We start from the raw sequence: 23,983 nt of genomic DNA on the forward strand, positions 1-23,983 counted from the left end.
GGAGACAGGAGCCTGAGGAAATGGTGGCAGAAATAGGAGGCTGAACGTAGACTAGGGTTGGGGAGTCTCGGGTCCTCTGGATGTTGTTGAATTCCAGCTCCTAACATCCCTGATCATTGGCCATGCTGGCTGAGGCATGATGGGAACTGGAGTCCAACCACATCTGGAGGTTCAGGGGTTTCCTCTTCCCTGGTATAGGCCAATTCTTTAGGCCCAGGGAACCCACAAGCGTCTTCTTTGCTGGTCACAGAAGGCAGAAAACAAAGTACTGGTAATCCTCCACAGCTGCCAGCATTTGACCCAGGAATCCTGGGAGCTCAGCTGTGGCCATAACAACACCAGTTACAGGTGGGTAGCCGTGTTGGTCTGCCATAGTCGAAACAAAATAGGAAATTCTTTCCAGTAGCACCTTAGAGACCAACTGAGTTTGTTATTGGTATGAGCTTTGTATGGTATGAAGAAGTGTGCATGCACACGAAAGCTCATACCAAGAACAAACTCAGTTGGTCTCTAAGGTGCTACTGGAAAGAATTTGTCATAACAACACTGTCACTGTCTCAAGCTACTTCTGAAGCTGTCCCTCTTCGGCCTTGAAGGGCCAGCGAGAAGGTGCTCAGTGACGACCGTGTAGAATTTATACCATACTGCTCCTGTTATGGCCTTTTCACTTAGATCCTTCAGCTCACAGAAGCACCAGAGAGAAGGTTTCATGCGCCCGACCTTTGGGTACTGCTGTGGTGATGTCATTAGTGTTACCATTTTACACAAGATTAGGCATGTAATTGCGTGTTAAATGGCGGAGGTGGCCGCGGCTCACCCTTGCTAATGAAGCAGGCAGCATTAATGATGTCGCAGATGGACAGCTTGAAGGCACTGGGTGGGGGGTGAGAAATAATGAAGCCCTTCTCCTTCGTAAGGGACTCTCCCCGAGCATTTGCTGTCATTGTCCCTTACTTGGTCACCTTGCTACAACATTGCATTGCACAAGTAGGAGCACAAGGCAATCTCTCATAGATACTGAACAGCGTTCCAGGGAAACAATTTGGAGTGGGGATCCAATAGTCATGGGAAATGCTTTTCCTCTGGAAACTCTATGCACATCAAACCAAAGCTAGTACTTCATCATCTTCAGAGCCTATACAGTTTAGGTCCAAGCTATCCGAGAGACCGGTTTCCCTCATACGAAGCTGCCTGGGTTTTGAGATCTTCAGGTGAGGCCCTTATCTCAATCCTGCCACCCTCGCAGGCATGCTAGGTGGGGATGCAGAACAGGGCCTTCTTGGTGGCTGCCCCCAGACTTTGGAACTCCCTAGAGAAGTTAGATTGGCTTCCTCCTTGTCGTGCTTCTGCTGGCAGGTGAAGGCATTCTTATTCCAACGGGCTTTTGGGAACTGACTGCTTTCAGTGAAAGGGCTGCTTTTATTGTAATTATCTATGTTTTTAAAATGGGACGCGGGTTGCGCAGTGGTGTAAACCACTGAGCCTTGGGCTTGCCAATCTGAAGGTCAGTGGTTCGAATCCTCACGACGTGGCAAGCTCCCGTTGTTCAGTCCCAGCTCCTGCCAAGCAGTTCAAAAGCACATCAAAGTGCAAGTAGATAAATAGGTACTGCTCTGGCGGGAAGGTAAACAGCGTTTCCATGCGCTACTCTGGTTTGCCAGTAGCGGCTTAGTCATGCTGACCACATGACCCAGTAAAACTGTCTGCGGACAAACGTCAGCTCCCTTGGCCAGTAAAGTGAGATGAACGCCACAACCCCAAAGGTCCTTTACCTTTACCTTTAGATATAGATAGATAGATAGATAGATAGATAGATAGATAGATAGATAGATATAGACAGACAGATAGACAGACAGACAGATGATAGTTTTAATGTTTATGTTTAATTGTTTAAAATTATTGTTTCTATATTTTTAGCTGTTCTTCCTATTTTATTGAGCCTGTCAGGGGAAAAGGTGGTGAATAAACAAAACAAAACAAAATACTAATAATCAGGCATGGCCTGATTTTCACATCATCTGGAAAATCCAAACCTTACAGTGCAGCACTTTGGATCTCAGCAGGACCTGACATTTCAAATTCATCTGAAACACAGCTTTCTCTAATACTGTAGCGTGGAGCCACCTCTCTCATCACAGACATGTGTCCTGGAATTATTCTGGGAACTCTTTGAGCCTTTGTTGTGAGGCCAGAGCTCTTTGTGATCATGCGCGCAGCCTGTGTGTGAACAAGCCTAGACGGCGTGAAAGGAAACAGATCAGCTTTGGGAGACGGGGGTTGTTCATGGAAATTGATGGTTTGGTGGTGGAAGGACTCACAGAGGCCTCAGCTTCCAGAGGGGGTGGATTTGCGCTTGGCAGACACCAAGTGGGAGGTTGTACAAGGTGCTGGGAAGGGAGGGGACGTGAAAGGAAGCACAAAGCAGAGAGTGGGGGAGAGAGAGAGAGAGAGAGAGAGAGAGAGAGAGAGAGAGAGAGACTATTATGAGAAAAGAGGAGAGGGGAGTGAGAGCAGAATGGGTATAGGGATTAATTGAAGCCAAGCCCAGGCATAGGGGAAATGGTCCTTCTGTTGCTAAGATGGTGGTGATTTGTTGTTGTTCAGTTGTTCAGTCGTGTCCGACTCTTCATGACCCCATGGACCAGAGCACGCCTATCTTTCACTGCCTCCCGCAGTTTGGCCAAACTCATGCTAGTCGCTTCGAGAGCACTGTCCAACCATCTCATCCTCTGTCGTCCCCTTCTCCTTGTGCCCTCCATCTTTCCCAACATCAGGGTCTTCTCTAGGGAGTCCTCTCTTCTCATGAGGTGGCCAAAGTACTTCAGGATCTGTCCTTCCAGTGAGCACTCAGGGCTGATTTCTTTAAGGATGGATAGGTTTGATCTTCATTGCAGAAATGTTGGGAGGGCATGGAGATGTGGCTAGGAATAGCAAAGAACTTGAAAGGAAACAGTGTTTAACCTTGCAAGCTTCTAAGAAAAAAGATTTTCCCCTTTTGGTAGTCATGGAGCACTTGTCAAAGTTGCTGTGACTTCCCTCCTCCACAAAACCACTGCCAATCAGAGGAGCATCATCCAGGAGATGGACTTTAACCACAACTTAAGCATCACCGCAGCTTTGGTAACAGATCAGTGCATTCAGAATACACAGCAGATCCAGCATAATTGTTGTAACTCTTACGGTTGCTTAGAGCAAATGTACAAACAGAAGCTCCCATCAGGAAGCAGCAGGGAGCAGGAAAGGCTTGCAAAAAAAGAAGTTGGCCGTATTCAGGGGCCGTATTTAACCACGACAGGGTTTACTGCACGAATTATTTCTCTTTTTTTAATCCACACTTGAGAAGGCGTCAGAAAGAGGTGTTGTTTAGTTGGGGGGGAAAGAACAGTCCAGGAGAAGATAATAATTTAATGTCACTTGAACCTGCTGGATGGAAGGGAAAATAGGAAGTTCATCCCTGTTGTTGCACATTACCTGGAATCACCTAAAATCCATTCGACATGGAGCAGGGCCTGCAAACATTGGACGGTCCAACCAGGATTTGCCGCTTGGGTTTGAAGGATGCGATGGGGCCTATCAGGGTCTCAGCACATGGTGATGGTGGCTGTCTGTTCCTTCCTAGGTACTACCACCATCCCTCCAGGACCTCCACAGTAAGGAGAGGCAGCGGAGACCAATCCTCTAAGATGTTCATTTGGACCAGTGGGAGGAGCTCCACGTCGTACAGACATGACGAGAGAAGGTACGTGGCGTCTGTAGGCTGCTTTGAAACATAGGATTGGCTTCCTTTAGGCCCACTTGCAGCCCGAAAGGTGGGAGGGAGGAGAATGAAGCTATGAACACACACACCCAAAAAGAATCCTGGGAACTAGTTTGCTAAGGGTGCTGAAAGTTCTTTGGGGTGCTTTTGAGTAGGTCAGTTTCAATATATGCGTCAAAATGTGCTTTAAACGAATGGTGCCCATGCAGCCTTATGCTGGTTTTTTCCTCCTTAGCTAGCGCAAGTGTCAGTCTAAAGCACCTATTGGCTAGTGCTGGTGACATCACCAGCCAACAAGATGTTCCTTCCCTTCCTCTGTTCCACATTCTTTTAAAAAGTTTTTTTTTTAAAGTTTTAAAAATTTCTGCTGCCTTGTTAAAAAAGAGAGAGAACATTCCCGCAACTACCAAGAGAGGCATTTAATAATAATAATAATAAAGTTAAACAGATCTGCTTCTCCATTGCCATTCAGAACGGCCCCATCCGTTCAGAGGCATTTTGTCCTTGTCGTGGGGAGATACTTTTGTGGGGTTTCGGTAGAAGGAGGTTGTCCTGTGAAATGCTCTCCCCTCCCCCAACACCGGGCACATCTGTGCCACCATCTGCCAGTGCACAATATTTGGATGGTACCAGTACAGTAATTTATCAGAGAACTAACTCAAAGTGGGCCTTGCTCTCACTGTACATTAGGGATGGGGAACCTCAGGCTTGGGGGGGGGGGAATGTGACACACACACACACACACACACACACACACAGGCCACATTCCCTCCCAGGCCATCTTCCTGGCCATCCTGGTTTTGTAGGAGTGTTTCTACCTGGCTGGAATGCACCCTTGAACTCTGATAATGCTGCTTCCTTGCCCGAATGAAGGACAGAGAAGGGTGCATGAGTGTGTGTAGAAATTAGCCCTAACGGTCAAAGGTAATATTTGCATTCATTGCTCCACCCACGTTTGCCTGTGGCCCCTCCTACTACTAGCACGTGGCCCCCAGAAGGGAAAGTGGCCCTTGAATTCCCTTTCCCTGCTTTATGCAGACACCACCCCTCTCTAGAGCGGTAGACTCGTAATCTGGGGAACCGGGTTCGTGTCTGCACTCCTCCACATGCAGCTGCTGGGTGACCTTGGGCTAGTCACACTTCTTTGAAGTCTCTCAGCCCCACTCACCTCACAGAGTGTTTGTTGTGGGGGAGGAAGGGAAAAGGAGAATGTTAGCCGCTTTGAGACTCCTTCGGGTAGTGAAAAGCGGGATATCAAATCCAAACTCTTCTTCTTCTCTTCTTCTTCTTCTCAGCCCCACTCACCTCACAGAGTGTTTGTTGTGGGGGAGGAAGGGAAAGGAGAATGTTAGCCGCTTTGAGACTCCTTCGGGTAGTGAAAAGCGGGATATCAAATCCAAACTCTTCTTCTTCTCTCCTTTGTACTCTGGTACACCAGGAGGGCTAGGCAGGCAAGTGAAGTGAATCTTTCACTGCTTATCAGGTTTTGGAGACACTCTGAAGCAGCGAGAATCTTGCTGCATGAAATAAGGGGCTGCTTCCTTCGATCCCCTGTGTCAGAGGGCAGGCGCACCAAGTTGGGCGCAACATTGGGGTGGCCTGTTGCGCATGAATGGCATCACGAGCGCGACACACACCCACACCCCAGTCCAGCCAGGCCTGCCAGGACACACGGACGTCCCTTTGAGGATCGCCAGAGCACCTTCGCAGAAGGCACTCTGATGATCGCAACGGGGATTGTAGAGGGTGAAAGTCACCCTCCATGCATTCTGCCGCCACCCGGCATGCCGGGGCTCACCCAGTGGTGGCGGTAGTGCCAGAGGTGGCAGGGGATGGCGGCCCCATCAATATTGGAGGGGCTCAGCCCCCTGCATAGAAATCCTTCCGCCCCCTATAGCTGGCGCTCCTGTCAGAGGGTTTGGTAGTGGCCAGTAATGGATGAGTAACAGCAAATAATGGCTGACTACCAAGGCTAAGTGTGTGGGCCCGTTTCCTAACTAATGCCCTATCAGCTATGGTGAGTGGCAGAAAAGTGGAGTTCCTGTTCTTGCCAACAATCTCCTTAGCTTTTCTCCCACCACTCATCTATCGATGGAACCATTCATCCAGAGGCTGGCGTAAAGATTGCTTTCTTCTTACCCCAACAACATGCTGCATTTAGGGTAGTGAGGACACCTGAGCGGAGGGAGATCAAGGGCAAGACCTGTGCTCCATGTTCCTGAGGTCCTTCAGCATTAGGAAATAAGTTTGCTCCTTCCTGCTGTATTGCCTTCATCCACACAGCCTCAGGTTGGGCTTTCTTGTAGGTCGCACAAGAAAAACAACACAAAGCTGTGTCCTCAAGGGGGTTTGCCAACTAAATTACACATAAAAATGGATTTAATCGCACAGCAATAAAGTCAAACAGATGATAAAACAGCTACAACCAGTAAAGGGCAGCTTGCAAACAGCAGCCACACGCAGTAACTATCTCAGCCCCCTTTGGGATGTAACCAGGTCATAGAACCAACCTTCTAAATGCCAAAAGGTAACGAGCCAGGCGAGTCTCCCTAAGGAACAAAACCGGCTAGCAGGGAGCCAGCGCTGAAAAGGTCCTGCTCCTTCTAACTATTACCCTATCTTGATATGGCTGTTGCCCTCAAAACAAGGGCTCATCAGGTGACTTAATTATACAGGGATATTACTATTCTGAGGAGGAGGTAGAGGATGGTAGGCCTCAAATCTCATAGTCAAGAACCACTGCTCCCACTATGCATGCTCTTCGTCGGCCTGGCTGGCCAAATTTTATGTTTCGGTCAAGGGGCCAGGTTTGGTTGAAGGGCTGCCAGTTGCTGACCCTCAGCTCGCTGGCTTTGCCTTTAAGGTGCTTTGCAACCAATTAATAGGTTTCCGGTTGAGAGCGCTTGGTTTTCCAGGGCCAAGCAAGCCACCACAGCTCTTTATACATGAGCTGGGCTTTCCATTGCCTTGATGATGGATGCTCTCTTCTACTTACCTGCCAGTTATTCTCTCTCTCTCTTTTTCCCTCTGTGCATTTCATGGCTCATATTCCCCTCGTAGAAAGACGCTTGCAGCCCTTTTCAATTAGCAGTCATGTTTCTCAGCCATCCCTTCGAATCCCGTTCACATTCCGGTGACGTTGTTGACTGACTGCACTGTGCCTGTTTTATGTCTACAGAGTGACACAAGTTATGTCGCGCGATGGGCTTAATGTTCCAGAACGGCACGACAATTGTTGCCTTTCCTGCCTGCTCTCATTTGGTAACGATGCAAATTCTCGATAGCAAGCTATCACAGTTAAATACATATTGATAAATAGTCATAGCCGGGCAACGCTTCCTTACATCACTTCTCCAAAGGAAATGAAGCTCACCTTACGCAGTCTAGCATACATTGCACTAAATCGTATTCTTAGCTTGGTAGCCAGAGAAAGCCGGCCGCCCTCCGGAGCCCCAGCTGGAGCACTGGGAAGGGCGCGCAAAGCCCCGCGCTGCTCCAGCGCCACGCCCCTCATCCCCCGAGGGGTGGCCAGCGCGGGAGGGAGGTGGGCGAGCGGGGGGTGAGGGGCGTGGCGCTGGAGCAGCGCGGGGCTTTGCGCGCCCTTCCCAGCGCTCCAGCTGGGGCTCCGGAGGGCGGGCGGCTTGAAGCTCGCCCGCTGGCACGTGAGTGCCTGCCCACCCGCACATGGGGGCGGGCGCGGGCTCCCGGTATGCCGGCGGGCTCGCGGGGGTGGCTCTGGGGGGCCTGGCGCCCTTGTGCGCCATGCCACCCAGCCCCTATGACGAGACGGCCCTGATGCCCACGTCAATATCCAGCTAACGCCTCCTATCAGTGCAAGGATTCCCACTAGTACAACAGGGGTTTCCCCTGTCAAGACTCAAGGTGAGCTGAACTACGTATTATGGAAGGGAAGCTGAAATGGAGCTGACATTTTTGGCAGCATCCCTGCGTCTCCGCGGCCCCAGGTTCAATCTGTGGAATCTCCAACTTTAAAAGGATCCTCTTGTAGCAAGTGTTAAGGGAGACCCTCTGCCTGGAAGCCTGGAGAAAATAGACAATATGGGGTTCAATGGGATAAGGTCACTTCTTGTGTCCCTCTTCTGTTGATTTCTTTTACATTTGAAGCACTTTATTTTATTCTTATCATTTTATTCCTATAATTTATATATCCTGTCTTTTTAGTTCACAATATACTCAAGGCAGCTCGGAAGGATTTAACATATCATAAAATGAAATAACCAAGCAAATCCCAGCAGTAAAACAGGGATGAGTAAAAAGTAGCAGTCAATTTCAAAAAGCATTAAGAGCCAGGACTTTAAAAAAAAAAAAATCCCACTAAAATAAAACAGTTTTCAAAGCTTACTTGCAAGTGGGCAACCATGCGGTCTGGCAGCCATTCTACCTGGGAGGCTGTTTCACAATCCGGGAGCCACCACTGAAAAGGCTTTGTCCCTTTTTGGTGGAGGATACACAGAGAGGAGCTTCAGTAACATAACTTAGATCGCCAACCACTGAGGGCTCAAAACCAGCACTGTGAATTGAGCAACTGGTCAAGTTGATGAAGGACCAGTGAAATATGAGCCAATCTGTTGGCACCAGCCAACCACATTCAGCGACCACATTCTGGACAATTTGGATTTTTCAGACTACTGTTAAGGGAAGCCCCACATAAAGCACATTTCAGTAATGCGGCCAGGAAATTTGTGCAACACGGAAAACAGGGTCCAGCTTTGAAAACTGCCGTTCAGTCGCAGAATACATTTTGCAAGATACTCCCTTGAGATTACTCTAGTGTGAGTGATTTAGGCCTTTGCAACCAATCTACAAATCATCCCCCTCTACAACTGAAAGCATTTCATTGGCAGATGTCTGTGGCACATTTCGGGTGCCGGTGATTTCTTTCCCCCCCCCCCACCAGGTCCGAGCAAACTGTTTAGGAAACATCAGCTGTGGAAACCTCACAAGACGGCTCTCCCGTGAGACAGGCCCTGGCAGCGGAACTGTCAGTCCTTTTAGAGGGTTTATTGATTAAGTGTGAACTCCACATAAGAATGTATTGTTTTCAACCTCAGAAATATTTACCAAAAAATCAGGGATCATGATCTGCTGGACAAAAGGAAAACAGTCACCGCTCTCAAAGCAGGGGAGGACCGGGCCATACTGCTGGGACTGACCATGATGGTGTGCTCAATTATGATGTACTTCCTCCTGGGAATCACGCTGCTGAGGTCATACATGCAAAGGTAAATGCTTTTCCCCTCTCGCACACACAGTAAAATTGTTTTGAGGGGCAGGAGCAAGGCTGAGGGGTGAACAATTGGATAAGGAGCCAGTGGAACTACCTGGGTTCATTGCTAAGAGGTAATATGGGTCTGAGATGCTGTGGGGCATACCCTCCAACATTTATCCGATGAGAACAGGGACGTCCCATTCCATAATGATAATTTTACTATTTATACCCCACAAACCTTACTGGGTTGTCCCAGCACACTCTGGGCAGCTTCCAACATAAATAAAAAATATAATTAAACATTTAAAAAACTTCCCTATACAGTCAAACCTTGGTTGCCGAACGCCTCCGTTTTGGAACGCTTCAGCTCCCAAACGCTGAAAACCCAGAAGGTTTTTGAATGATTTTCAGAAGACAAGCTGCTTCCGAGCTGTATTTTGCATTTTTTCCCCATTGACGTTGCAGCCAACCCTTTGATCCTCGGTTCTTGAACTTTTCGGAAGCCTAGCAGCCTTCCAGAACGAATTAAGTTCACAAACCGAGGTTCCACTGTACAGGATTGCCTTCAGACAGCTTTGGGGTCGGATAACTCCATGCCCTACCCAACATTTCCCCAATGAGACATCATACCATACCCTCCAACTAAAACAGGGACGTCCTAAGGAAAAGCGGGACCTTCCGGGATCAAATCTGAAACCGGGAGAGCTTCTCTAAATCAAGGACGTCCCTGGAAAATAGGGACACTTGGACAGTGAAATTGGCATGTTGTGGATTTTGGGCAAATGACCATGTGAAGGACACTTGTAGATGTGTGAGTTTTGTGGGTGCTGAAGCAGTCACACCATTCCTTTCAACACTGTGTGGATCAATTCCACAATAGTCCTTCATTCAAATATTCTATGATGCATTGCATTGCATTTATATATGCTTTTTCTGCCAAGACACCCAAGGTGGTTTACATTTTTAAAACATTAAAACAAATAAATGTTATAAAATGTCAAGTTGGCCCAAAGGGGGACGAGTCCAACTGGAGAAGGCCTCTCTCACTGTCTTCTTCCTTTGCGGGGGTTCTTTGCTGGAGCCTCCCGTGTAAAGGACAAAGTCAACTGCACACGGGATACCAGTTGCTGGGGATCTGCGGCCAGCGTCTCACGGGCGTCCTTGCACGGGCGCCGGCCAAGCCTGCGAACGGGACGGCCGTTAATTCCGGAGCTTAACTCACACCGCGCCGTTGTCCGCCAGGCTGAATCTGAAGGGTGCGTGAATAGTTCGGATGAAAAAGTGCCTCGTAGATGTACCTGCAAGCACTTGCGACCTCCTAAATTGTTCCCTTAAGTAACGTACCCAAATAAAAGGTGGCCAAAACTACGGCCAAGCAAGAGCACTAATAGACTACAAAAAATTAAATTAAGACGAAATAAAGACAGACAACCATTGTTTCTTTTGATGGCTTTGGCTAACCCACATGGGCTATTGATTCTTTCTATGCCTCGACTGTTCTAAGACTATCTAAGCTAGCTGACCCTGTACCGTCAATTCTTCCGCAATCTATAAGCTAACTAAACCTTTACCGCCAATTCTTCCGCAAGCTAACCTCTCTACCTCCTGCACGCGCTTCCAACCCAACCAACCCGTTCCCAAAACCCCGACTACCTGAACGACTGATCAATCCTGACTATCCAAAATGGGGAGCCACAGCCTTTTATTGACAACGAACAAGCAACGTCATGATCAATACTTTTACCAATCAGAACACTGTTGCTGCCCTTGAAAAGGGCGGGAAGCAGATTAACTGACCATTAACAAGTTTAAACCTTTGGAGCCAAAAAGTCTAAGTGGAGGGATCTCAGTGGCAAGACGCCTACTGAGTCCTGCTTTCACTTTCGCTTTTACTCGGAAGTATACGTTAAATAGTGCACATAATTGACATTAACCAAATACAAATAATCGCGGGTGCAAAGACACCCACGGAGTGTATTCCCACATTCCTTCCCATGGGGCAGATGGTGTCAGCTGAGCGCCTATGAGCTTCAAGCATTTGCTGTGATATAGAGTTGGAAAGGTTGCCACCAAATACTTGAACCACCAAACAGGACACTGTATTTATTGATAGTGTACAACTAAAACTAGAAGAAAAATGGCTGCCATTCTGGGGTGCACTTTTCGTATCCGGTTACACTGTGTTCCCCCTATGCAAAATGAAGCATCACTTCAGTTCCTGCACACTCTAGAGCAAGCCTGGATCACTTGGGACCATCTATTCATTTACAATACAGGGTTGTGTTTTCATTTAAAAAGTGGCACCCCTCACAGCAATGGAGACATGGACAGAGCTTGCAACCAGAACAGTAGCCTACTCAGTTCCTAGTGGGGGGATTTAGCCTCATATATTTTATCTCCTCCCCTTCATGGATCACTGCCTTGTCGTGGCGAAGGGGCTTGAATTACTCAGGCAAGCTATGGACAGGTCAAGATGGACAGGTCATAGCGGAGAGTTTGGACCAAACGTGATCCACCTGGAGAAGGAACTGGCAAGCCGCTCCAGTATCCCTGCCAAGAAAACTCCATGGACAAAGACAACAGGCATATAAAAGATATGACGCTGGAAGATGAGCCCCTCAGGTCGGAAGGCGTCCAACTTGCTACTGGGGAAGAGCGGAGGACAAGTACAAGTAGATCCAGAGCTGATGAAGCGGCTGGGCCAAAGCCGAAAGGACGCTCAGTTGCGGATATGTCTGGAAGCGAAAGGAAAGTCCAATGCTGTAAAGAAAAGTATTGCATAGGAACCTGGAATGTAAGAACCATGAACCTTGGTAAGCTGGATGTGGTAAAAAATGAGATGGCAAGAATAAACATTGACATCCTAGGCATCAGTGAACTAAAATGGACAGGAATGGGCGAATTCAGTTCGGATGACTATCATATCTACTACTGTGGGCAGGAATCCCGTAAAAGAAATGGAGTGGCCCTCATAGTCAACAAAAGAGTGGCGAAAGCTGTACTGGGATGCAACTTCAAAAATGATAGAATGATCTCGATACGAATCCAAGGCAGTCCTTTTAACATCACAGTAATCCAAGTTTATGCACCAACTACCAGTGCTGAAGAAACTGAAATTGATCAATTCTATGAAGACTTACAGCACCTTATAGAAATGACACCAAAGAAGGATGTTCTTCTCATTATAGGGGATTGGAATGCTAAAGTAGGAAGTCAAGAGATAAAAGGAACAACTGGCAAGTTTGGCCTTGGAGATCAAAATGAAGCAGGGCAAAGGCTAATAGAGTTCTGTCAAGAGAACAAGCTGGTCATCACAAACACTCTTTTCCAACAACACAAGAGACGACTCTACACATGGACATCACCAGATGGGCAACATCGAAATCAGATTGATTATATTCTCTGCAGCCAAAGATGGAGAAGCTCTATACACTCAGCAAAAACAAGACCTGGAGCTGACTGTGGCTCAGATCATCAGCTTCTTATAGCAAAATTCCAGCTTAAACTGAAGAAAGTAGGAAAAACCACTGGGCCAGTAAGATTCAATCTAAATCAAATTCCTTATGAATACACAGTTGAAGTGAAAAACAGGTTCAAGGATTTAGATTTGGTGGATAGAGTACCTGAAGAACTGTGGATGGAGGCTCGTAACATTATACAGGAGACAGCAACGAAAACTATCCCAATGAAAAAGAAATGCAAGAAAGCAAAGTGGCTGACCAATGAGGCCTTACAAATAGCGGGGGAGAGAAGACAAGCAAAATGCGAAGGAGATCGTGAAAGATACAGGAAATTGAATGCAGATTTCCAAAGAATAGCAAGGAGAGACAAGAGGGCCTTTCTAAACGAGCAATGCAAAGAAATAGAGGAAAATAACAGAATGGGAAAAACCAGAGATTTATTCAAGAAAATTGGAGATATGAAAGGAACATTTCATACAAAGATTACCACAATCAAGGACAAAAGTGGAAAGGACCTAACAGAAGCAGAAGACATCAAGAAGAGGTGGCAAGAATACACAGAGGAATTATACCAGAAAGATATGGAGGTCTCATACACCCCAGGAAATGTGGTTGCTGACCTTGAGCCAGACATCCTGGAGAGTGAAGTCAAATGGGCCTTAGAAAGCCTTGCTAACAACAAGGCCAGTGGAAGTGATGATATTCCAGCTGAACTATTTAAAATTTTAAAAGAGGATGCTGTTAAGGTGCTGCACTCAATATGCCAGCAAGTTTGGAAAACTCAGCAGTGGCCAGAGGATTGGAGAAGATCAGTCTACATCCCAATCCCAAAGAAGGGCAGTGCCAAAGAATGCTCCAACTACCGCACAATTGCACTCATTTCACACGCTAGCAAGGTTATGCTTAAAATTCTACAAGGCAGGCTTAAGCAGTATGTGGACCGAGAACTCCCAGAAGTGCAAGCTGGATTTCGAAGAGGCAGAGGAACCAGAGACCAAATTGCAAACATGCGCTGGATTATGGAGAAAGCCAGAGAGTTCCAGAAAAACATCTACTTCTGCTTCATTGATTATGCAAAAGCATTTGACTGTGTCGACCACAGCAAACTATGGCAAGTTCTTAAAGAAATGGGAGTGCCGGATCACCTCATTTGCCTCCTGAGAAATCTCTATGTGGGACAAGAAGCTACAGTTAGAACTGGATATGGAACAACTGATTGGTTCAAAATTGGGAAAGGAGTACGACAAGGCTGTATATTGTCTCCCTGCTTATTTAACTTATATGCAGAATACATCATGCGAAAGGCTGGACTGGATGAATCCCCAACTGGAATTAAGATTGCCGGAAAAAATATCAACAACCTCAGATATGCTGATGATACTACCTTGATGGCAGAAAGTGAGGAAGAATTGAAGAACCTTTTAATGAGGGTGAAAGAAGAGAGCGCAAAATATGGTCTGAAGCTCAACATCAAAAAAACTAAGATCATGGCCACTGGTCCCATCACCTCCTGGCAAATAGAAGGGGAAGAAATGGAGGCAGTGAGAGATTTCACTTTCTTGGGTTCCATGATCACTGCAGATGGTGACAGCAGTCACGAAATCAGAAGACGCCTGCTTCTTGGGAGAAAAGCAATGACAAACCTAGACAGCATCTTAAAAAGCAAAGACATCACCTTGCCGACAAAAGTCCGTATAGTTAAAGCTATGGTTTTCCCAGTAGTAATGTACGGAAGTGAGAGCTGGACCATAAAGAAGGCTGATCGCTGTAGAATTGATGCTTTTGAATTATGGTGCTGGAGGAGACTCTTGAGAGTCCCGTGGACTGCAAGAAGATCAAACCTATCCATTCTCAAAGAAATCAGCCCTGAGTACTCACTAGAAGGACAGATCCTGAAGTTGAGGCTCCAGTACTTTGGCCACCTCATGAGAAGAGAAGAATCCCTAGAAAAGACCCTGATGTTGGGAAAGATGGAGGGCACAAGGAGAAGGGGACGACAGAGGATGAGATGGTTGGACAGTGTTCTTGAAGCTACTAACATGAGTTTGGCCAAACTGCGAGAGGCAGTGAAGGATAGGCGTGCCTGGCGTACTCTGGTCCATGGGGTCACGAAGAGTCGGACACGACTGAACGACTGAACAACAACAACAACAACATTTTATCTCCTTCCTGTGTCATTGTTTAGCCTTGGATTAAGCGGTGCAGCAGAGAAATGAAAAGATTTGGCAGCCTTTCCCTCACAGTATGAGGTTTCAACTAATATCCTTATCGGCTAATCTATGTCCCACTGAAGTCCATAAAACGTTGAGCGTCTATCACCGCAAAACACAGCCCTGGCCTAATCCAGCAGGGAGCAGCAGTAATAATCAGCGGCCTAGAGAAAACTATAAGCTTTCAAATGGAAGGAAAATGGAAGTTTAATTTGTAAAAAGGATAAAGCTATTTTACAGCACTTTGAGGGGTTATTTCTTTCTTCTGGTATAAGGCTAATGCCTTCCTCCTCGCAAGTGGAAATCCTGCTGAACTATGTAATAATTTTGCTCAAAGTGATGCACTCACCACATATCGTAGCAATAATTTTGCTAGGGATGAGATCACTTGTGTTTCTTGTAGCTCTTTTTCCTGCTTCATCTTTCCCGCAGCCCTTCTGCTTGCGTGCTCCCCATAGGCATCTTGTGTTATGGGGCTGCTGGACAAGATGGGCCACTGACCTGACCTGGAGAGGCTTTTCTTTGGTTCTTAAATTATTGGGGTTCTCTATCTTCAAAACAAAAGGGACGCAGGTGGCGCTGTGGTCTAAACCACTGAGCCTCTTGGGCTTGCCGATCAGAAGGTAGGCGGTTCGAATCCCCGTGACGGGGTGAGCTCCCATTGCTCTTTCCCAGCTCCTGCCAACCTAGCAGTTCAAAAGCATGTCAAAGTGCAAGTAAATAAATAGGTACCGCTCCGGCGGGAAGGTAAACGGCGTTTCCGTGCACTGCTCTGGTTCGCCAGAAGTGGCTTAATCATGCTGGCCACATGACCTGGAAGCTATCTGCAGACAAATGCCGGGTCCCTTGGCCAGTAAAGCAAGATGAGCGGCGCAACCCCAGAGTCGTCCGCGACTGGACCTAACAGTCAGGGGTACCTTTATCTATCTTCAAAACAGACTTGGACCAGATAGGCCTTCAAACAGAGGCTGGCTTCAGTTGGAAGACTGTCCTCCGACAGCCCTTCAGATGGAGGCATGTCCTAGGACATGTTGCCATCCTGTTGAATTTATTTGACCCCTTTTTAAAGCCAAAAACACACACAAAACATTCTACCTCACTGGGATCTTGTCAGACTCAACTTCTTTCCAGACCAAATGATGCTTTGATATTCATGGAAGGAGTCTGGAGTGTCATGTGGGTTAACAACATCACCAGTGATTACAGAGGAGTAATTTGACCTTAACTGTAATTGGCAGGGATGTCTAATTAAGGATCCCTGAAAAGAGGGTGGTTTTGGAATTTAAATACCACTGGCTTCCTAGCCAGGTTTCTCTCTAAAGGTTTCTGAGGCACAACGGTTTCTACAGATCATTGCTGAAATGATTTAGGAAACGTTACTCAAATTATGGGGGAAAGGGAGCAGGAAGCTGCCATTTGTAACATGGCCTGCAGTTTTGGCCTATGTAAACCTGAGCACAGGGAGACAAGTTGCATCAGCATTAGCAGGCTGTCTTAAGCATATGTGGAGCTGGGGTGCAAAGACCTGCCCGGCAAACCCCCCCCCCAGGTTGCCCAGTCCCAGGCGTGCAGGAGGGCGGAGACGGCTGGCCGCCTCAGTGTCTCACTGGGTCAGTCACCCCCAAACTCGCAAAGCAGAGCCGCCAGCAGCAGAAGAGCCTGCCGTGGCACTCTGACCGATGAGTGGGCTCTTCCCCGGACTCAATTCTCGGGACCTGGACTCCCGGTCTGGCGCCCCTGAGAGCCCGGCACCCGGCACCCCCTTAGCGCCTATGGGTAAGATGGCCCTGAGCATTAGGAGAAATAGTTCATACTGTCCAACCAGGGCTTTTTGCCAGCCGGAACTAGCCGGAACTCAGTTCCAGCACCTCTCAGGTGGGCGCCATTACCATTATAAGAGAACAAAGGAGGCTGTTATGGTGAGTTCCGGCAACTCTTTTTCTAGAAACATAGCACTGCCTCCGACATTTCTCTGATTAAATGGGGATGTCCTGCCATACCTGCCAACATTTATCACATGAAAATAGGGACGTCCTAAGGAAAAGTGGGACGTTCTGGGATCAGATCAGAAACCGGGACAGCTTCTGTAAATCCGGGACTGTCCCTGGAAAATAGGGACACTTGGAGGGTTTGATCGTTTTTAAAAGCCAAACCAGATGAAGAGATAGATAGATAGATGATAGATAGATAGATAGAGACAGACAGACAGACAGATGTCCCAAACACCTGTGAATGTTTAGCAAAAACCTGTCATAAGCAGATAAACTTGAATGAAGCAGACAAAACCCAGAGAGAAAATTCTGGTAAAACTGTTTTAAATAACCTAAGAACAGCCCACTGGATTAAGCCCACAATGGCCCATCTAGTCTAGCATCCTGTTCTCACAGTGGTCAACCAGATGCCCGTGGGAAACCTGCCATCAGGATTCGAGCACAAGAGCCCTCTCCCTCTGTGGTTTCCAGCAACTGGCATTCAGAAGCATTGGTGTCTCCAACTGTGGAGGCAGAGCATAACCATCATGGCTGGACGCCATTGGTAGCCTTCTCCTCCTCCAATAACTTTTCCAGTCCTCTTTTCAAGCCATCTAGGGGGGGAGAAAAACTTCATTTTGGTGTCTCTTTTCTCAGACTTATTTACTTACCTAATTGCCATTTTGTGGTTCGCCTCAGGTTTTCCCAGGCCACGTCCAGGAAGCAGGCAGCAAAATGTCATCAACAACTTTGAGGGGCCCCCCCCAAAAAAAAACACCTCAGCAATTTTGTCCTGGTTTTTACTTTGGGGAATATGGCAACCCTACTAAATGTCCTGGGCTGGTCCTGAATGGATTACATTTGAAAACCGAGGTACCACTGTAATAGTTACAATAGTAATAGACAGCATAATAATAAAAATATTCATAATAACAGTCCCCACCCCACCCTTTTAACAGGCCATAGATTATTTAATGGCCGAAGTCAGCATGTATAGCCATATATAATAGGTCAGGCAGGTCCGACAGGTAGATCGTGATCTACCGGTAGATCACTGGACGCCTGCGGTAGATCACTGGTAGATCATTGGTTCCCCCCAAAGCAGCTGAACAACTATGGCTCCCCTAAAAAAAGCTTGACATTTTACCTCCTCCCTGAAAAAACTCAACAACTTTGACCTGAACCCCCCCCCCAAAATGGGCCTTCCTCCTCCCTAAAAAAAGCTCAACAACCTTGACCTGAACCCCAAAAAAGGGGGTAGATCACTGCCAGTTTTTAACTCTGTGAGTAGATCACAGTCTCTTGGGAGTTGACCACCCGTAATAGGTCAACACCAGCACTTTGAATTCAGCCCAGAAACTAATTGGTGTTACATGCTCAAACCATCTTGTTCCAGTGAGCAACCTGGCCATTGAATTTTGCGGTATCCCAACCTTTTAAGCCTTTTCTCTGTCCAAATTCTCTTCCTCTCTTTCCTGACCAGTGTTTGGACAGCAGAGACACAGTGCACGCTCCTCAACATCTCCATCACAGAAACCTTCAACTGCTCGTTCAGCTGCGGTCCGGACTGCTTGAAAACCTCTCAGTACCCGTGCTTGCAAGTGTACGTCAACGTATCGTCTTCGGGGCAAAAGTGCTTGCTTTACCACACAGAAGAGACAATGAAAATTAATTCTGAGGTAAGAACAAATCCAATTGCTCATCCATTTCCACTGCAAATGGACTCATTTGCTGAGCAGGGGAGCTGGAGAACCTGAGGTCTTCCAAATGTTGCTGGACTGCAAGGCCCATTAATCCTGACCATTGACTATGCTGGTTTGAGGTGATAGGAACTGGAGTCCTTCAACATCTGGAGGGCCACAGGGCCCCCATCCCTGGTTTATAATGACTGCCAACAGCTCTCCGGGTTCCAGGCTGCAGTTTTCCCCAGCACTGCCAAGGGATGCCAGGGATAGTGCCTGGGGCCTCTGGCATACAGAACATGTGCTCTGACACCAAGCCACGGCCCTATTTCCTTTTCATACTGAAAAGAGAATGAGCTTTACAATGGAGAGAGTATATATTTGTGTGTAGAACGCTGCCTGCCGGACGGCAAGTACATCTGTACCAATGCCACATTACCTGCACACCACAGCGCCGTTCTGTAATGTGCATCTCTCTCTCTCTCTCCAGATGGCTGTTTGTCTGTCTTTGTGTAAAGGGGCACAGTAGGTCTCTCGACTCTGCATGGATGATGTTCAGGCAAATGTATCTATTCATTATCTATACCCAGGCACTCAGAGATGCAGCGGTCCTTGTTACATAGAGATTTAATTGCCCGAGATAGGGTGAAATCAGATACTAGAGCCCAGATCCCAGTAATTGCTGGCAGATGTATAATTGCAAACGCCAGCATAACAAACGTGGGTTAACAGCCTGTTTTGTGATGTTCCACTGGCACAGCAGGAGGTGCGCCCCACAGCAAACACACACGGAGGCACTGCGATGCTTCAGGGCTTTCTAGGCAATTTTTTCGAACCGTTTTGCAATGAGAACGCAGCTGCTCTTCAGTCATTGCAGCAGCTTTGGCATCTACAGCCAGTGCGTGAAGCTCCCTGAGTGCATTGGGCCAGTCACAGCCACACCGCCTGCCTTACAGGATTGTTGTGAGAATAAAACAAGGGGGGAGGAAGAACCAGTGCTTTCCTTCAGCCAGAGTGCACTGGAGGGCAGTTCTGGCACCTCTCAGGTGGGTGCCATTGAGGGCCGGCACCCCGCCGCTGCCACCCATTCCTTTCATTTACATACTTCTGAAAAACCCAAAACAAACATTTCAAGTCAAAATGGAAGCCAGCCAACGTGTGTAAGTCTACACTTTTTAAAAGATATATGACTCCACCTAGCTCCTAGCTGTGATTGTTCAAGCTACAGGCTATATATATATACAGCAGCGATATATATTTGTTGTTGTTCAGTTGTTCAGTCATGTCCAACTCTTTGTGATCCCATGGACCAGAGCACGCCCAGCACCCCTATCCTCCACTGCCTCCCGCAGTTTGGCCAAACTCATGCCAGTCGCTGTCCAACCATCTCATCCTCTGTCGTCCCCTTCTCCTTGTGCCCTCCATCTTTCCCAACATCAGGGTCTTTTCCAGGGAGTCTTCTCTTCTCATGAGGTGGCCAAAGTACTGGAGCCTCAACTTCAGGATCTGCCCTTCCAGTGAGCACTCAGGGCTGATTTCTTTAAGGATGGATAAGTTTGATCTTTTTGCAGTCCACGGGACTCTCAAGAGTCTCCTCCAGCACCATAATTCAAAAGCATCAATTCTTCGGCGATCAGTCTTCTTTATGGATATATACACACACACACACACACACACAGAGAGAGAGAGAGAGAGAGAGAGAGAGAGAGAGAGAGAGATAGTAATTTACATTTCAAAATATTCAATGACTTCCTTTCTTGAGAGCCAGTGTGGTGTATTAGTTAAGAGTGGTAGACTCGTAATCTGGGGAACCGGGTTCGCGTCTCCGCTCCTCCACATGCAGCTGCTGGGTGACCTTGGGCTAGTCACACTTCTCTGAAGTCTCTCAGCCCCACACACCTCACAGAGTGTTTGTTGTGGGGGAGGAAGGGAAAGGAGAATGTTAGCCGCTTTGAGACTCCTTCGGGTAGTGATAAAGCGGGATATCAAATCCAAACTCTTCTTCTTCTTCTTCTTCTTCTTCTTCTTCTTCTTCTTCTTTAAAATGTGGCTATTCCTTGCGTAGGGAACTGAAAGGGGTAAGTCCACCTTGGGGCCTGTGTGCTGTCAGGGGAAACACACACAACTATGCCTGTCTACTGGCCATTCCCACTGCTGAAGCCGAAGGAGGCAGAGAGCCACTTGCCATTTTTCATTCTTCAAAATGCCCATCGTAATTCCATTGTAGCAACAAGAATGTAGATCTTGGCCTGCAAAAGAAGAAGAAGAAAGGTGGTTCAGAGAGGGGACCTTTTTTTAAGCCTCTGCTTGCCTGACACTCTTTCTGTCTCTCCATCCCACACTGGATGCAGCCAAACCAGAGGTCTCAGTATAGCCAATATTAATCCACAGCATTGCTCCAATGGCAGGTGGCAGAATCCAAAGTAAGACCTTTCTTTTTGTACCAACTAAAACGACACAAAATAGTGAGCAAGCTTTTGCATTACCCTTCTCTGGGCTAGATGCTAAGAAATACAGCTAAAGAGACGGCCAGGGGGTGCAGAGGGGGAGGTTGGGCATGGTGTAACAAAAACCCAAACTCTGGAGTTTGCAACTATTTACAGACAAGAGTGCAAAAGGATGTTATGTCAGTTTAATTGGCTTTGATGGTGCTTGGTGCGGAATAGATGTTCATTTATGCAAGGATTACAGGGCTGGATAAACAATGGTTGGAGGATGGATGCCGGATAACAGATTGAGGCTGAATCCTGACAAGACAGAAGTACTGTTTTTGGGGGACAGGAGGCGGGGAGATGTGGAGGACTCCCTGGTCCTGAATGGGATAACTGTGTCCCTGAAGGATCAGGTGTGCAGCCTGGGAGTCATTCTGGACTCACAGCTGTCCATGGAGGCACAGGTTAATTTTGTATCCAGGGCAGCAGTCTACCAGCTCCATCTGGTACACAGGCTGAGACCCTACCTGCCCGCGGACTGTCTCGCCAGAGTGGTGCATGCTCTAGTTATCTCTCGCTTGGATTACTGCAATGCGCTCTATGTGGGGCTACCTTTGAAGGTGACCTGGAAACTACAACTAATCCACAATGCGGCAGCTAGACTGGTGACTGGGAGCAGCCCCCGAGACCACATAACACCGGTCTTGAAAGACCTACATTGGCTACCAGTACATTTCCGAGCACAATTCAAAGTGTTGGTGCTGACCTTTAAAGCCCTAAATGGCTTCGGTCCAGTATACCTGAAGGAGCGTCTCCACCTCCGTCATTCTGCCCGGACACTGGGGTCCAGCTCTGGGGGCCTTCTGACGGTTCCCTCACTACGAGAAGCCAAGTTACAGGGAACCAGGCAGAGGGCCTTCTTGGTAGTGGCACCCGCCCTGTGGAACGCCCTCCCACCAGATGTCAAAGAAAAAAACAACTACCAGACCTTTAGAAGACATCTGAAGGCAGCTCTGTTTAGGGAGGCTTTTAATGTTTAATAGATTATTGCATTTTAATGTTCTGTTGGAAGCCGCCCAGAGTGGCTGGGGAAACCCAGCCAGATGGGCAGGGTATAAATAAATTATTATTATTATTATTATTATTATTATTATTATTATTATTAATGTAGTTCTAGTGTTTAGTTGTTGTTGCTGCTGCTGTTTTAAAAACATCTGTATTTCACACTCACACAAACACCACGGGAGCAATTGTTAGCAGAAAAACAGCTAGACGGGAAACGGTTAAATAGCAATTATGCCATTCCTTCTGCCAAGCTTAGCACCTCCCAGTACCAGGCTCCTTTAAGGACTTTTTAATGTGTCAGATAAAAGTTACCCATGGCTGCCTGCAATGTCTGGTTTGGCCCTTAGCTGCTATGCTACATTAGCTCTTGAAATCTCAAAGAGTTTTTGCCGGTTTATATTCACACTTAAATCCCCCCAGCTGCTGCTTCCTCTTAATCTAATGCAGGTACAGTTAATGCTTGCTTGACTCAAGGCTGTTTCTACAGGTTATGATTGCCTCTCTAGGGCTTCCTCTCCTTTTTCGTTCCCCATCCCGCCCTCTGACATACCATTGTGCAAACTGAATCCCAAATCAGTTTTGTTAATGCAACATCCCTTGATGGTAATGCTTGACTTCTTGACCTCGAATGGAATTTAAAATACTCTTGCCGAGTCCTTCAGCAAATCCGCTCTAGGCAGAGATGTTCCGTGTCCATCTCAGAGGCGAGACAAGCTCCATACCCGAGAAGTGCCTAGCAGCAACCAGGACACAACCATGCTGTGTTGTTGACTTCCAATTTTTCTGGGCATGGTTACTCAAACTCCAGGCCTGGTGTGCCCTTGAACCACTCTCCTCCACCTATGATGCTTGTATCTTAAGTGGCTGAACTAGTAAGGCAGCAGGTAGGTAGAGCCAGAGACCATGGCAGGTGGAGCCAATTACCGGTAATTTCCAGTTTTGTCCCCATCTTCCTCCCTGTTGAGTTCTGCAAAGGCACGGAAAGAGCCTACTGGATCAGGCCAATGGCCCACCTAGTCCAGCACCCTTTTCTCACAGTGGCCAACCAGGTGCCTGTGGGAATCCATCACGCAAGACCCAAGAACATGAGTTCTCTTCCCTCTTGTGGCATTCAGAAGCATTACTGCTTCCGACCATGGAGGCAGAGCATAACCATCCTGGCTAGTCGCCACTGATAGCCTTTCCCTCCATGGTTTTGTCCTCCAATTCTCTTTTAAAGTCTTGGAAGTTGGTGAGCATCACTCCGTGAGTTCCATAGTTGCGTGAATCCTTTCTTTCATCTGTCCTGAATCTTCCAACATTCGGCTTCATTAGGTGCCCATGTGTTCTAGTGTTATGAGAGAGGAATAATAATAAAATTTTCTCTATCCACTTTCTCCATGCCATGCAACACTGAAACTAAGGAGGAGGAAGCTGACTAACAGGGCAACTCCCTGTTCTGGTTGTAAGTAAGAAGGCAGCAGGTGGGGTCTGGCTGAGGGCAGCTTGAATTTGGTGGGGCAGTGTCCTATTTGCCCAAATGGATCAGCCTTCACTGACCTTAGGAGCATAGGAGCCTTATACTGAGTTCTAGCTCAGTATTGTCCACACTGACTCACAGTGGCTCTTCAAGGTTACAGTCAGAGTATTTACAGCCCTATCTGGAGATGCCATGGATTGACCCTGGGACCTTCTGCATAGGTTCATAGAATTGTCAAGTTGGATGGGACCCTGAGGATCATCTAGTCCAACCCCCTGCAATGCAAGAATACTGTATGTAGATATGGAGGAGACAGGGATCGAACCCACAACCTTGGCATTGTCAGCATCACACTCTAACCAACTAAGCTATTGCATGCAAAGCAAATGCTCTACCATTGAACTGCAGCCCTACCCCCAGCCTTCACTAAGTGTGATCATGGTATAATCATTGGTCTCTGGTCACATCCTTTTAATTTCTAAACAAAGAACTGGATCATCTTAGATCAATCACACCAAATGGTTAGTCTAGCTCCCTACTAAGTTACTTACACTGCACTTTTAGGTCTCAGAATGGACTTGAGAGGCGAAGTGGTGATGCTACCCAATGAACAAATGACTTTTAATTGTTGTTTTCTTGCTGATTCTCACTCCTTACCTGCTTCCCGAAGCCTGTTGTTGTTTAATGAAAATGAAGGACAGGGTGATAATGTTTATT

The 23,983-nt window shown here is 47.3% G+C and overlaps 1 protein-coding gene across 7 annotated transcripts in view; it reads left to right on the top strand.

The window, feature by feature from the left end:
• KCNMB2 (potassium calcium-activated channel subfamily M regulatory beta subunit 2) overlaps positions 1-23,983 on the top strand; it is a 290,976-nt gene that overhangs the window by 262,743 nt on the left and 4,250 nt on the right. For 5 of the 7 annotated variants that reach the window (XM_033150680.1, XM_033150682.1, XM_033150684.1 and 2 more), the window contains exons 2-4: positions 3,620-3,739; positions 8,830-9,000; positions 18,112-18,307. In XM_033150680.1, coding sequence (XP_033006571.1) covers positions 3,620-3,739; positions 8,830-9,000; positions 18,112-18,307 — 487 coding nt within the window. The remainder of the gene's footprint in view (positions 1-3,619; positions 3,740-8,829; positions 9,001-18,111; positions 18,308-23,983) is intronic. The other 2 variants (XM_033150683.1, XM_033150679.1) reach the window with 1 other exon arrangement.

The sequence above is a fragment of the Lacerta agilis genome, chromosome 5 (assembly GCF_009819535.1).
Source record: "Lacerta agilis isolate rLacAgi1 chromosome 5, rLacAgi1.pri, whole genome shotgun sequence".
In the NCBI taxonomy this organism is placed as follows: domain Eukaryota; kingdom Metazoa; phylum Chordata; class Lepidosauria; order Squamata; family Lacertidae; genus Lacerta; species Lacerta agilis.